The 15,463-nt window shown below is 31.9% G+C and overlaps 1 protein-coding gene, 1 non-coding gene and 1 pseudogene across 2 annotated transcripts; all 3 read left to right on the forward strand.

The window, feature by feature from the left end:
- The first annotated feature begins 3,319 nt into the window (after positions 1 to 3,319).
- On the forward strand, positions 3,320 to 6,943 carry LOC126696277 (myb family transcription factor PHL5-like; annotated as a pseudogene).
- A 512-nt stretch (positions 6,944 to 7,455) lies between these two features.
- TRNAD-GUC (transfer RNA aspartic acid (anticodon GUC)) lies at positions 7,456 to 7,527 on the forward strand. The gene has a single exon. It is a non-coding gene; the product is annotated as a tRNA-Asp (tRNA).
- A 2,348-nt stretch (positions 7,528 to 9,875) lies between these two features.
- LOC126695473 (QWRF motif-containing protein 3) lies at positions 9,876 to 13,613 on the forward strand. Its single transcript, XM_050392229.1, has 6 exons — positions 9,876 to 11,269; positions 12,311 to 12,430; positions 12,550 to 12,666; positions 12,746 to 12,835; positions 12,931 to 13,038; positions 13,323 to 13,613. The coding sequence occupies exons 1-6, from the start codon at positions 10,082 to 10,084 to the stop codon at positions 13,413 to 13,415; spliced, it is 1,716 nt and encodes a 571-aa protein (XP_050248186.1). The 5' UTR covers positions 9,876 to 10,081; the 3' UTR covers positions 13,416 to 13,613.
- The last annotated feature ends 1,850 nt before the right edge of the window (positions 13,614 to 15,463 follow it).

Raw genomic sequence — 15,463 nt, forward strand, 5'->3', positions numbered from 1 at the left:
ATAAGTTTTAAAGTTTTAATAATAGATTTTTAATTGGAGTAGGATTTAAAATTTTGAAACTTAGATGCATGTAGCATGTTTTGTTAAAACACTTATTGTTACTTTATTTAAAGAAATTGATAAAAACAAATAAGTCGTTGTCTCTATCAACAAAAATTATATGCATGTTACATGTTTGTTAAAACATTTATTGTTACTTTATTTAAAGAAATCTATGTAAACTAAAACTTAGATGCATGTTGAATGTTTTCTTAAAACACTTATTTTTATTTTATCTAAAATGCATGTTGCATGTTTTGTTAAAAAATTTATTGTTACTTTATGAAAAGAAATTGATAAGAACAAATAAATTGTTGTCTCTATCAATTAAACTTAAATGTCTGTTGCATGTTTTGTTAAAACACTATTGTTACTCTAGCTAAAGAATTTTATAAGAATAAATAAGTTGTTGTCTCTATCTAAAAAATTGTTTTTATCCAAAATATTTCAATGATTTGGTGAAATCATTAGACACAACCACATCTTCTAAGCTCAACTTTTATCATTTAGTATATGATATGATATGATATGATATGATTTCAAAAATAAAACTCTTTCCTCTTACATTTATTCAATATTTTGAAATTAATACTCTCTATTTTCGCATGAATACTAAATCCTACCTAAATTTCAACTATAAAATAACATTCTGTATGTATGAGTAAAGATTATTACTCCTTAAATATTGAAAAATTACTTTAGCTTTTGCTCCATGGAACACATGTTATTTACACATCTTTATCATCACAATTCTCTAAAGATGATATACTTTGAAATAATTTTAAGTTCAATCTTTTACCATATGCAAGGTGGTGCAGCCTTGATTATTTAGCACATGCATTCTAATTTTCTAATACCATAAATTTAAAGTTACAATAAATTCTAAACCATAGAATCTTCATACCATTTTCCTTTTAGTGATTATTAGTTAATTTTTATTTGAGAAAGATTTTTTTTTTTTTAGAAAATTATTTGAGAAAGATGATTATTAGTTAAAGGGAAATGCTAACGAGTGCCCTTAGGGTACTCGTTAAGAATTCAATTAAAGAATTTATGGGAAAAAAAAATTAATATTTTGACAGTTTTTTTTATTTCCTATAAAAGTAATATCAAAATTTTTCTAAAATAAATTGTTAACGAGTGTCCTTAAGACACTCATTAACATGACCCTTAGTTAACAAGGTGCATTGGTTTCAACGTGGTAATATCCTGAAATTTAGATAGTCTTAGGAAATGTCCATTTGTGTACGCATTTTTCCCTTCAGCAATCATTGTCGTACCTGGACATTTCTCTCCGCTGAAGTCCGAAGTACAAGTGTACAACAACTCAAATTTAAAATTGTACTACTAGTTTCTTTTTCTCCTTCGTATAATGCACTAACTATATGCTTTTTGAACTTGGATGGCTGTACTGCCGATTAGTACAACCTGTTGTAAAGTAAAAGTGGCCACATTAAATGTATGGGAGTCAGGGGCGGTGTTACATGCAAGCCACTGACTTGGCCAATTTTTTTTTTTTAATTTTTAATTTTGACCCTTAAAATAAAAATTTAAACACTTTGACCCTAAATTTTGTTTGAACCTAGCTAAAATAAACTACGATTATCTTAATGCTATTTTATTTTCACAATTTTTCACAATAATTTAATAATAAAGATTAAGTGGCAAGTTATAATTGGTTTTTATCTGGACGTACAATTACATTACCCTTTTTATATATATATTTTTTGCTAATACATCACATTTTTACCTACTTTTAACAACTTGCCACCTAAATTTGGTAGTAAAATTTTTGTAAAAGTGTTGTGTCAGTAGCACTACTCTTAAAATATATAATTTTATAAGAAAGAAAAAAAAATGTTTCAAATTTTTGCTCCTTCGCTTTTTTAATAAAAAAAAAAACCTTCTCTCTACGACTTTGGCTTAATTTGCCATTGATAGTGAGATGGAGTTGTTTTTCTTTCATTTTTCTTCTTCATTAGCAAAAAATGACTCCACCATTACAACCAACAGATATATATCTATATCTGTGATTCTTTTCTCATTCTCTTTATCTCTTTTTCTCCCTTCTATGTTTTCTTATTTTTCTCTCTGTTTGATAAATGCTCTATAGATTTCCAAGTCCAAGAAATCTTTTAATGCTTGCTCTAATTCCAAGAGATGGATCACGTGTATGGTTAAAAAATCATATACTTCAAAAGCAAAAACTTATATCGATTACTATTTTTTTTCTTAGTTTTCACAATTACTCTCAGTCCTACTCCTAGGTGTGTTACTATTTTTTTTATCATTCATTTTCATTTAATTGATAGTTACATATAAATATAATAAGTTATTATTAATTGGGCAAAAAAATAAATGTATGATGAGTTATTTAATTATATTTGTTTATGCATTCAATAATTGTTGTCTTACCAATCTTTAAATTATTAATAACATTTTTAGACTATTGTACAATATAGTTGTACTGTATACTATATTGTATTTAGAATACTATTTTAAATTATTGTATATAATATGGAAGTTGTATATACAAGAAAAAAAAAATCTTTTTTATTTTTTATTCGCTCGCCCATGACAAAAATCATGTTAACCTCCCAAGAAAAATATTCTGGAGCTGCCACTTATGGGAGCCTTTATAGTTTTTATTTTTATTTTCGAGAATTGGCATCCTTTATAGTTTATACATGAACATAAATACATTTAGATGAATATGGTGCATTTTTCTAATTTAAAATGGATTGAAAAGAGATGTATATCTATATTGCTTCCTCATATAAAATGGTTATACTTACTCTTCCCATTTCTATCACAACTATGGAATGAGCATTTTCAATCATGAATGAAATCAAAACAAGATTTTGCAACAAAATAAAAGATAAAATTCTAACAAACTTTTTGATTCTGTGCATTAAAACAAAATTGTTGCAAAATTTAGAATAAATTTTATATAAAATTAATTATAGATGTTTTCAGAATTTGAAAAAAAATGTTGATTTCATTTTTATATATCCTAAATGATTAAGTTGAAAATGATTAAGAAATAGTTATTTTTGTCTTTCATTTTGTTAAAATTTAATAAATGCTGGTTTTATTTTTCATGCATGAATTTAATTTTGAATTTTAGGGGTTTTTTTTTTTTTTTTTTTTGCCCCCAAAAGGTAAATTCCTAATTCCATCCATGAAAACATGCATGTGTCACCGTGTGCTCATTAATAATATTCTTGAGGGCAGTACAAGTACTCACATATGATTTTATAATGACTACACTAGGGTTTAAACTCTAGATTCTGTTAAAGAAAGTGTCAAGTGAAAGATTTTCAAAAGAACAATAAAACAAAAGTTGCCTTCCATTAAAATTTTGAATCATTTTTTATTCTTTTACAAAATTAAGAATTTTAGAGAGAGAAATTAGGACATTATTCAGAAACAGTGATGGTGTTATTGCACAATCCTGTAGGATATATATACATTTAGACTTGTCAGCTCTATATGATTCATGCCAAGATTGATTTCCAAACACGAATCTGACAAAGCCATGGATGATTTTTCCCAACTATATTGCACTGAACCTCCATTGATTACTCCAGCCATGAATGATCCTTTCAAGTCACTAGCCTCAGCCTTTCACGCAGCTGAAAGTTACATAGAATTTCAACAAAAATATGAGCATCAAGATGGCAATTCTCCTTCGGCCTCACAATTTCCTACTTACGATTCACACATCTTGTCTTCGTGTCAATCTTCTGGGGATAATAACTGTTCCACTGATTCAGCTGAGCAATCTAGCTCCAACTTTGACTTCAAGGACTCCTTGCAGTCACTCGTGAAATCTCACTTGTGCAGCAATTATTACTGTTCTTCTTCAGAGATGTCTAATATGGTTCCAAGCAACAATAGCAGCAAGCCTTTTCCACATGACCAAAACATGTTGCTTTGTGAGAATGCAGCCTTTGTCAGGAGGCAACTTTTGGTTCCTGATCATGCAAATCAGGCTCTTAATGTAATTGACCTTTGCCTGCTTGCTCTAGATTTCGTTTCTTTCTATTTTTTGGAGGGGTAATATGCATGTCTGGTTTTCAACATTTTGAAACTTTTTTATGGGATTTTGGCTTTTCTCATGTTGGAAACAGGGTTGTCACAGTTCATCAACCAGGCCAGCTCCATCAAATAAAAAACGAATCAAATGGACTCAAGATCTTCATGAGTAGTTCGTCAAGTGTGTTAATCGCCTTGGTGGTGCTGAGAGTAAGTTATTGGATTTTAAGCTTTTAGCTGATTTAATAAAGGGAAAAAAAATTATATCATGCATATATTGAATTCTTTTATACATTCATTCACCCATCATAATCACAGAGGCAACACCAAAAGCAATATTGGAGTTGATGGACACAAATTTATTGACTATATTTAACGTGAAAAGCCATTTGCAGGTATAAGTTTTTTCTTTAAGAACTTTCAGATTGCATTTTGAAATCCTGTTTATAATATACTTATGCAAACATTAATATGTGAAATTTCGTTCTACTCCATTTCTTTTACATCTGTATTGCAGAAATATCGAACTGCTGTACACATGCCAGACTACTCTGTCGAGGGTATATCTTGTTAAATATTTACTTTTGTTATTAAAAGTGGAAGTTATATAATTTCTAGTTTTTATTGTTGTCCGACTAAGAATTTGGTATCTTCCTAACAAAATTGAACTGTGACGTTTTCATGGAGGTTTCTTTGAGTGTTAATGTGCCAGTGAACTGTTGATAATGTCAATGATATTTCATCTTGCCTTCTGCTATCCTCTGCTTCATTTAGCAATATCAAAGTACAAAAAAATGGGATCAATTCTATCGGTAGATAATTTCCTGTGGCTTTAATTCCTATATTAATTCAATCCATACCTGAAGCAAACAAATTCCTTGTGTCATACTAAATAGGTGCGCCCATACTTCCATTAAGTTAGTATTTGCATTTTTGTTGAGGACTCAATTTTTACTGATGAACTTTCTATTGAAATGAAAAAAAATAAATAAATAAAATGAAAACCACTAAAACGCTCCATCTTAGTATGTCTGCCAAACAACTGTTTAAAAAATTACTTGCTAATTGCTATGCATGAGTGTTGAAAAATCTTGTTAGATCTGCATCCTCTCAGCCTGACATAGCTTAGTTCCAAACTAGTTTAAAGGAAATTCCTCCAACTCAATACTTGACAAATTATAAGACGTGTATTATTTAAACAACTCACATGACTTATTTAAAAAAGTTATGTGACTAAACAACACATTAATGGTCTTTTCAACCGCTACATAGTGAGTTGGAGGAAGATTCCTCCAAACTGATTTGGAGCTCAACGTTTTCCTCTCAGCCTACTTGATTAGGACACAACATGCATGGTTAACTAATCAGGTTTTCTTGTTCTATTTTTTCCACTGTCAAATTTCTTTTACTTGGTTGGAACATTTGTCAAACTTATCATGCCCACTTAGTTTTTCCTTGCTAATCAAAGTAATTTGATATAACTAGTTTACTAGTAAGCTTTGATTTGATATCACTATGTATTTTGCAGAAATATCTGAGAGAAGAACAAGGGCAGATGGCCGCATACCTGATCAGCTCCCTATGAAAATGTAAAATTCTTGATGAAGTGCTAGCCATAAGCATTTTGATATGTTGTCATTAAAGAATTTAGTTTTCCTACTGCAACATTAGAATTTAAAAGTCACCTATTGCCTCTTCCTTTCAATATTTTTTACTGTACTAACCTTCTCATGCAATCACTTATATTACTCTTAGTCTCTTACCCTTACTTGGCGCCTTTCTAGCAGTAGTATGCAAATGAAGGAGACGTTGCAACTGCAACTTGAAGTGGAGAGGAGTCTTAATGAACAATTAGAGGTACAGTACCGCCTGATTTCTATACAGGATTTTAGAAATTTGCATCTAAACGTAAGCAGCATGCAAATTTGCTTCCATATATGCCATATTTTGAATGTGTTTGTGTTAACTAAAGGCCTCTTTTTCCAAGCTATCCATTTGTCTCTTCTTCCAATAGTTAAACATGTTTAATAGAAAATTCTATCTACACACCCATATTGGTTATTTCTACACTAGTGTACATCGAGTTATTCTAGGATCCCAAGATCACAACATTTACCACATATTTCCCACAACTATCATATGCGACAGATTATAACTGGTTGCTTATCACTTTTACATGAATTTACTATTTTTTTCTCCACTATTCATAGTCAACCACGTAGAATAGTTGTGAGAAATGATGTAGTCATAGAATTACAACAATCACTTCCCTCTCCCGCATGGTACATGCGATCAATTTGTCTCCGCGTAAAGTAATTTTAATCCCTCAGTAATTGAATAAAGTTCCTTTATCCAGCCCCCCCCAAAAAATAAAGAATAAAGTTCCTTATAGCCTCTTTATGCAAGAGCAGTTTAACATTACTTGTTCAAATGATAAACTTACTATTGTATACTTCACTCGGTTAGGTTCAGCAAAATTTACAGTTGTTGATTGAAGAACAACGGAGGCAGCTCAAAATGATGTCAGAGCAGCAAAAGAAAAATTGCAAGAGCTTGTTCAAGTCTCAGAACTCAGATCTTTCATCCCAAAGGCAAAGTGACCAATGTGCAAGTTCTGAAGGTTTTTAGATTTTGATAGGAGAAGGTGATGGGAATAAGTGAATAACAACTTTACATCCAAGAGCATTTAGCTCTCCTTCTCATATTCTAGTACTCAACGCCCCAATCCATTGGTATAACTCTATCCGTGTTCGTTGTATTTAATCTTACACAGGATCCAAACAAAGTAATCACTAATTCTATTTGTAATACAAGTATTGTAATCCTCGGTTTGTAGAGGATATATTTATCCTCTTAAAAAGCTTAATTCACTTATTAAAACAAAAAACAAAAAAACTGCATAGTTTAATAATAAATATACAACTTGAATAAGATATATATATATATATATATTTTTTTTTTTTTAAGGGAAACTTATCTCAAATTTATCTTTTCATCTCCTGGACTCCTAGCTAGTGAGCAATGTTTCATTCAATTGCAAGCATAACTAGAGTTTTTTTTTTTTTTGGTGGCTAAAATAACTAGAGTTGAATACATAGGCAATTTAAAGTAGTGAATTACTTTAAAATTTAAATGAAGAGGACAAAACAAATGGAAAATAGATCATCATGTAAGCATTGAATTTTGATTTTTTTTTTTTTTAATTTTATTTATTCACATATTCCAGTCTCTAGATGGACCTTGGACCATTATCTCTCAAAGCACCGTTAAATTCTTTCAATTTTTTAAGCCTGTTCTTTGATCTAATGATATAAAATATGGGAACTCTTCAAATCGGATAAAGTAGTAAAAAGTCCTATAATTTTAAGACACAAGCAAGTCGTTGTAGTATAGTGGTGAGTATTCCCGCCTGTCACGCGGGTGACCCGGGTTCGATCCCCGGCAACGGCGTTTTCTTTTTTTCTCACGCATTTTTACTTCACTGCGAACTGGACCGAATGTATCATTTGGCATCCGATAATTCATTTTTGACCCATATCACCCTATTTCTATTTAATATTTTTCAATCTAAACCTATTTCGACTAATGTTTTTATGTTTTCACTTCTTTTGCCCCTTTTGGGCCGGTCATCCTTTCCTGATTCCTGAGTATTGAATTAATGACTTCAAAAAAATGAACAAAATATTACTATTATTTTATTACACATTGTAATTGGTCGCCTATAATTTCCTAATAATTTAGGATGCTAACGTTTATATCATTGTAAATTATTATTATTGTTATTGTAAATTACTTTTTTCTTTTTTTCTTTTTTTTTTGTTACTAATAGCATTGTAAATCAGTTAATTTTTTTTTAATCTGTTTTTTTTTTTCTTTATGATTAGATACAACTTTTTAAAATTTCATTTGTTTTTTAAAGTCCTGTTGTACTCTTAATAAAAATATATTGTACCAAACTTTTATTAAGAAATTATAAATACTAGATTTTGCATGCTTTTAGTCGTAAACAAACGCTTGCCCTTTGTACTTCTCTACTTTGGAAGTGTTTTTTTTTTTTTTTTTAATTAATAAAATGTATGATTAACTTTTTATATAAACAGATATGCCTTCTCACTTTCAAAGGCATACACGTATGAAAATATATATGTACACAATATTTTAACAATAAACTGATAAACAGACCATACATTACATGTTCCTTCAAATCCATACGTGTTTGTGTAAGATGTATATAAAGATATGACTCGAATTCTTCCATATAAAAAAATGACATTTTTTTTTTTTTTGAGAAAGAAAAAAAAAATGACTTGAATAGCCACATTTTGTTTAAATAATTCGATAATGATAAAGACATTTAAACCTTGATCTTTATTAAGGAGAATATGCTATGCCAGTTAATACAAGGCACTTGGCTATAACTAACCATTATTTTTCCAAGTAGTTTTCCTGTGTTGAAAACACTAAAGTAGATGTATAAGTGGATTTCAGTTAACTCAACTGGTAAAGTCTCTGATGGTTGTATAAGAGATTTAGGGTTCAATCTCCGCCTACACCAAAAACTGATTGGTGTCTTGGTCTGATGATAAAGAGTTATCATCAGAAGTAGACACCATAAGTTGAAACTCTCTCTCAAAAAAAAATATAGATGTATAAAATTACTTATTATTTCAACTTAGTACATCATCATCTATCATTTATGTATAATTTCACAACATTTTCATAACAAATCCATTAGGACAAGTTGTTATTAGCTCTAATATAAGTCCATCACTAAAATTATCTTTTTATTCACCAATAATAACTTACCACCTAAAATTTGTTATGAAAATATTATGGACGCGATATTTTTATATCTATATCTATATATAATCTATAAAAATACAAGCCTAGCAATTAATTTTGCTACTCTATCGTTATGTCACATCATTCACCTATTTCTAATACATCTCTCCACTACTTTCTAAATTTTTGTTATTCTTCCTTCATCTCTTCAACTTCCTTTTTTTTCCTTTACTTCTCTTCTCTCCATCTTCTTTAACATAAATTTGTTATTCTCTCTCTCATTCAATCCATGTTCTCTTTTTTTTTTTTCTTTTTTTTTTAAATGAGACTTTTTATTCTTTCTTTAATCTATATTAATTAATTTTTGTATTCTTATAACTCTACTTTGAGTTGATACAATTTAATTGTGTTTTTAAGTGTTAATTTTTCTTTAATTTTCGTGTATGATTGTTAAATGCATGCAATCCTATTATAACGAAGATGGAAGTTGACCTCCAAGAAACAAAAAATAATTGAGAGTAACGGAATTGAATTTTTTTTTTTTTTTTTTTTGATAGCAACGGAATTGAATTTGGTCCAATTAAGTTGTGTGAAAAATGCCTTCATGTACGTGGCACATACCCATGAAGGCCGTTTTGCAAGTCTAACTTGCCGCAACCAATAGAACAGAAGGCAGAACAAGTACAACCCTCACATTTGAGTTATGACAAATCACTCTTTCTTACTTCCCAAACTTCCAAAAGGTTCCCATTTGCTTCATTCTTTTTCAATAATTCAAAAATAAATAAATAAAAGTTCTCATTTGCTTTGTTTGTCCTACTACCCCAACGACTCTTGATCTCTTCCAACACCCAAACACCGAAAATTCCAAAACCACCCCTTTGCCACTCTAAGCCCATCAACTTTTGATTACTCAACCGGCCAACATGAACTTCTTTTCTGGTAATTTCACATATAAAAAAACTGCAAATCCCTCATTCGCCGGCATAAAACTCTTATTTTATTTGCCGCCACTTTCTTATGTTTGTTTGTGTTTATATAATCTCTCTCAGTCTCATCCCCTTTTCAAACACACACAAAAGTCGAAACAAATTCCCAACATTCTCTTTCCTTATACCTCGTAACTAACTCTCTCTCTCTCTCTCTCTCTCTCTCTCTATGTTTTCTAGGCCTTACGTTTACTTCAAAAAAAAGTCTTTCCCATTTCTCACAGAAATTAAACATGAAGAATGAGAATGACCAGGTGGTTGTTTCAGATCAATCTCTCAAACCCAGAAGACCAAAATCCCGGGAAGTGAGCTCAAGGTTTCTATCTCCAACTTCAAACAACACTACTTCTACTACTACTACTTCCTTTGAAGCTGGAATCCCATCTCCAAATCAAGCCCTCTCACCAAACCGCCACAAAACCAAAAAGCACCACCGGAGCCATGAGGACTCTGGATTTATGCGAGGTCTTTGGCCTTCATCAACTACAGCCACTGCTACTACTACAACTGCAACAACTTCTTCTTCTTCTTCCTCTAAGACTCTAGGAGATCATCTTGGAAATGAGAGGCTGAAAGATCGAAAAAGTGATGAAAATCCCGCCAAGGGTGACACCATTTTTCTTGATAGACAAGGAAGATGCTCAGAGTTTAATAGGTTTGAGAATGAGAAGGAGAGCGCCAAAGAAAATCATGGACCAAGTATTGGAAAGTCAATGAGAAATACAGCAAAATTTAGTTCTTCGTCTAAAGCTTCGGGTATTGTACCTGGAAGATTGTCCTTTGATGAAAATGACATATACCGGAGATCGATGGGACAAATATCGGATTCCTTTACTAATGCTTACGAGTTTGACTCTGATTGCTTTACTGATTTTGATTCTACAGCTATTGCGGAAGGCACAAATTCAATAAGCTCGAGGAAATCAAGCCTAGAGGGCTCTTCAAAGTACATGAAGGATTTAGTAACAAGGACTCGGAGAGGGAATTCAGATTCAAGTATGCCAAGCCAAACATCATGGGATGGTTCTCCTGCGTTGTCATCAAGGAAGTTTACGATAAAAAATGCGATCAAGAGGGTGAATTCGCTAACGAGTGCTAAGTCACAGTGGGCATTGTCACCAGGACGGACAGGGTCACCGCCAATGTCTGTGGAAAACAAAGGAAAATTACCAATGTCTTTCTCTAGTTTGAAGCCTCCAAATAGTCCTAATTCAAGGGGGACGGGTGTTGAGAAATTGTTTAACATGGGATTGGACTTGTTCAAGACTAAGAAATCTTTGTCTAATTCGATGCCCGTGGTGGTCCTGGGCAATTCAGAGACCGTTCATCAACTACGGATGCTTCATAATCGGTGGATGCAGTGGCGGTATGCCAATGCTAGAGCTGAGGCTGTCAATTGGAGTATAGCTAATCAGGCAGAGGTGTGCATTGCTTGTTATTTTATTTTTTGATTAGCATGTTCTGATTGATTTAAGATATCTGTGTTACTTTGTGGCTTTGTATAATGGTATTTTAGGAACATAGTTTAGGTAAATAGATTTGTATATGAAAACTTTGTCTTGGTGTTCTAAGTTAAGCATTTTGTGGTAACTAAGTATCAGACAATTGCTGTATCTTGTTGATTTGTTCTGTGTGGCAAAAATTAGGATGATCAAATTGGCTTTGCTGTAGTATTTTGCATCTCTAAAGCGGTGGCTGTTGAAGCTGAAGGCTAAAAATTAGTACTTCTATCAGAAATCAAGGGAAAATGCACACTATAAGACCATTGTAACCACCTTTGCATAATTTCGTAGGAGATTAAGATAATAGGGGGTTTTCAAATTAAATATTTGATTGAAGGTTTAGAAGGGTTATTCGTCTGAAGGGAATTTAAAAACTAACAATTTAAGAACTTGTATGATACTAGGAATGGAAAAAGATTCAATTTGGACTTCGGGCCAGGTGAATCAATCTCCAGGCCTTGAAGATGGGTTGATGCTTAATGCATCTCGTTTTCAATATATTAATGAGAAACATTCATAATGAAAGAAAGGACTTATTAAGTTAATGGCACAAAACCAAAAGAAAAGTGGAGAGAGATAAATTCCATCGATGCTTTGCTTTTGTATGGCTGCAGATGTTGTGAAGTTCTTACTTAGCTAGGTTCTGAAATTTTGATTTGATATCCTTCCTCAAAGGGTGCTTTTTATACGGCATCTTTGGATTATATATGTGAATACTATCAACTAGAAAGGAGGGTCAAGATGATACTTTCAAATCCATATGAACAACATGAACTACCACTTCATCACCAGGAAGACATCAATACTAGTTGAAATGTATATATATGGAGGTGTTTACCTTTCCAATTAGATCGACTGGTCAAATTTATCTGAGATGAAAATGAGGTTTCTTTAATTATTTAGAAATGGATAGGATTGTATCCAATCTTAACTAATAACTGTTTTTCATTTTTTGGGCAGAGAAATTTGTTATATGCTTGGGACGGTCTTACAAAGTTGCGGCATTCTGTTCTACAAAAGAAATTACAAATTCAGAAGGAAAAGCTTGACATGAAACTGAACTTTGTACTTTGTTCCCAAGTAAGAAGTTGCTAATAATATAAATTTCTTAAATTCTTAAATTCAAATGAATAAAATATCAACATTATGATTCATCCAAATGATGTTGTTTAAGGATCAATATGTGATCTTTTGTGTAGATTAAGCTATTAGAAGCTTGGGGAGATATGGAAAGGCAGCAACTATCAGCGGTTTCCAGGACCAAGGAATGTTTGCATTCTGTTGTCTGCAGAGTACCCCTAATTGATGGTGCAAAGGTAGGCTTAAAAAACAAAAGCACTTTTTTTTGCTGCCAGTTATGAATTGTTGTTCAACTAAACTACATGTTTGTTATAGGTGGACACACAATTAGCTAGCTTCACTCTTGGAAATGCATTAGATTTCACAGCTTCTATCAAATCAATGTTAACTTGTCTTGCACCCTCGGTAGGCAGCCCTTGTTTAAGCCATGTTATATTATTGTGCTTTGTTATCTTTGGCTTATGTTACTTTGACTCAACTTTAAGTTGTTGCTTCAACAGGCTGAGAAGACTGTTGTATTGCTATCAAAATTAGCAAAGGTCGTGGCTCAAGAGAAGTTAGTTTTAGAGCATTGTCTTGAGCTTCTTAGAACCATATCTACCCTTGAGGTAAGATATAAACACTAAATTATCAGTAATTTCATATAACTTCATTTCTTTTATAACTTCCTTTATTTGATAACATATAGTGCAAAGATACAGTGTGTGCGTAATTTTTACCAGTAGTTTAAAAAGTTTCCAAGCTTCAAGACTTTTTTTCCTTCCTATCTTCAAACATGAAAATATAATATATTTAATCATTAACTATCAAACAAGAGCATCAATCTGGAATCCGATGTACATATATTGATTGGAAATTAACTCATTTTTTTTTATTGATTATATGTGGGCAGTTTGAAGAGAGAAGGCTAAGGTGTAGTATTATACAGTTGAAATTATGGCAACAACAGCAGCAAAAGCAACAACAAGAGATCCCTTTTGTATAAGGTCAAAATATAGCATTTGAGGACAAAATTACAGGATATCCACACATACATTCTAAGTATATGATAGATAATGAGATAGGTATGGTTGACAAGGACTTGTTGATATAATGTAGATGCGATTATTAATTTCAATAAACTTCAAAAAAGGCAAGAAAAATTTCTACTACAGCCTATTAATATTAGTTTCTCATTTTTCTATCCTAAATATATAGCTTCTTCATTTCAACCTGCTCTACTAGCTTCATATTTTGAGAACATTCTATGGAAAATAATTTCATATTAGCATACTTTTTTTTCTCAAAAAAAAATTCTACATTTTCCATCAATCTAAACAAAACCTTAAAAAAAATAAAAATCAAAGCTTACAAAATTATTATGGAGCGTAAGGCTGTAAACTAGTCGAGATTTATACTTTCAGCTCGACAACAATATAAAATGTTCGAGCTTAACTTGGGCTTGAACCAAGCTTACAAACTATGTTTAAACTTGAGCTTGTTAGATAGTTTATAAACTTGAACTCAACTTGGCTTGGCTTGATTCATTAGTCAAGTTGAGTTTCATCTCAATATCAAGTTTTTAAGATCAAGATCCAATACAAGTACATTTGATTTAGACAAGTGGTCACAACCCCAATTAAGTACAGGTTTAGTAAGATGTGAGCTTATTTTTCAAGCCCATATCAAACTTATTACCAAGCCCAAAAACTGGCTTAAACTCGGCTTGTATTTTATTGAGTTCTATTGTTCATGAGCTTGATCATGAACAATTTTATTTTATTTTCTAGGGCATGCTCATTTATTAAACAAGTCTAAAATTGATGCTCAAGTTTGGTTTGTTTATAAATAAACAAACATGAACGAGTTTCCTATTGAACCAAGACCAAACTGTTTATAAACAGATTAATTCACTCTCTCTCTCTCCCCACTAGATTTGGGCTCTAGGGCATCAAAATGGTCAAATTAAATCAATTTCAGCTTTAACTTCTTTTTCTTCTTCTTTCACACACCACCCCCCCCCCCCCCCCCCCCCCAAAATTTTAGGCTAATATGAACGTCAATTTATTCTTTTAATTTTAAGTGGAGTAATGCTAGGACACTAACATTATTCTTTTAAGCGGTAGAATCTAACTCTATAGTGGGTACAGAAGTCACATGTCCTACGTGTAAATTTTCCGTCAAACTTAACACCAAATAATACGATGGATCGTTTGAATCTTCTTACCCCTTACTCCTTCTTTCTTTCTTTCTTTCTGTCTTTCTTTAAAAGAAAAAAGGGAAAAGCATTGAAGTCAAAACCAACGTAATTACAAAAGGGAGGATTGGGACATGGGCGACTAGAGATCATTCCCAAAAGGTCCCATTCAAAAGTCTAAAAATTGCAAAATTATGATAGAAATGATAAACAATTGTTGTACCTGGTCGAACCGTCCCCTATTTGCCAAAATATATACATGCAATTATGCATTTTTTGTTGGCTTCATGGTTCACGACTCCCGCCTCCCCCATACCTCTGCCACTGATGATGATTCAACTATAATTAGCTCGATATCTACTGGCGATGCGCCCCTGTATCTCGACCCAGTGGAACTCCTGACTCTTGCTCTCGAACTGGCTTGTATGCTTGTACCATCTCTGTACCAGTTGCAGGTTTTGGTTCTAAAACCAAGCTCGGTTCTCTTACCGACTCCATAAGGGGAAGTAGCGGCCCACTGACAACAAAGGGAATTAACACGAGGGACCGTCATTCATTGTCTGCTCAGCAGTGCCCTGAAATCCAAAATGTGCATCATTGGATGAAAATTGTGGTCAGCATTTAACATATTTAATACTATAGTGGATTCTAATATATATATATATATACCTTTATGCGTTTTTATGTGATAAATTATGAAAAACCGTTAAATATCACTTTTTTTAACAAAATCAAAGTGAATGGGAAATGTAATAATCAATAAAAGTTTTATCTTATTTTACAAGAGAGCAGTATTATGGGTACTACAAATTTTACAACATTGAACTTACAAACTGAAATGTCATCAATCATAAAAA

The sequence above is a fragment of the Quercus robur genome, chromosome 8 (assembly GCF_932294415.1).
Source record: "Quercus robur chromosome 8, dhQueRobu3.1, whole genome shotgun sequence".
NCBI lineage: Eukaryota > Viridiplantae > Streptophyta > Magnoliopsida > Fagales > Fagaceae > Quercus > Quercus robur.

Excerpts from the sequence above, each read along its gene's own strand:
- LOC126695473 (XM_050392229.1), top strand. The coding sequence starts at position 10,082 with ATGAAGAATGAGAATGACCAGGTGGTTGTTTCAGATCAATCTCTCAAA. Across the intron at positions 12,431-12,549 it reads ACTTTGTACTTTGTTCCCAA|ATTAAGCTATTAGAAGCTTG; the intron begins GTAAGAAGTTGC and ends TCTTTTGTGTAG. Across the intron at positions 12,836-12,930 it reads TAACTTGTCTTGCACCCTCG|GCTGAGAAGACTGTTGTATT; the intron begins GTAGGCAGCCCT and ends TTGCTTCAACAG.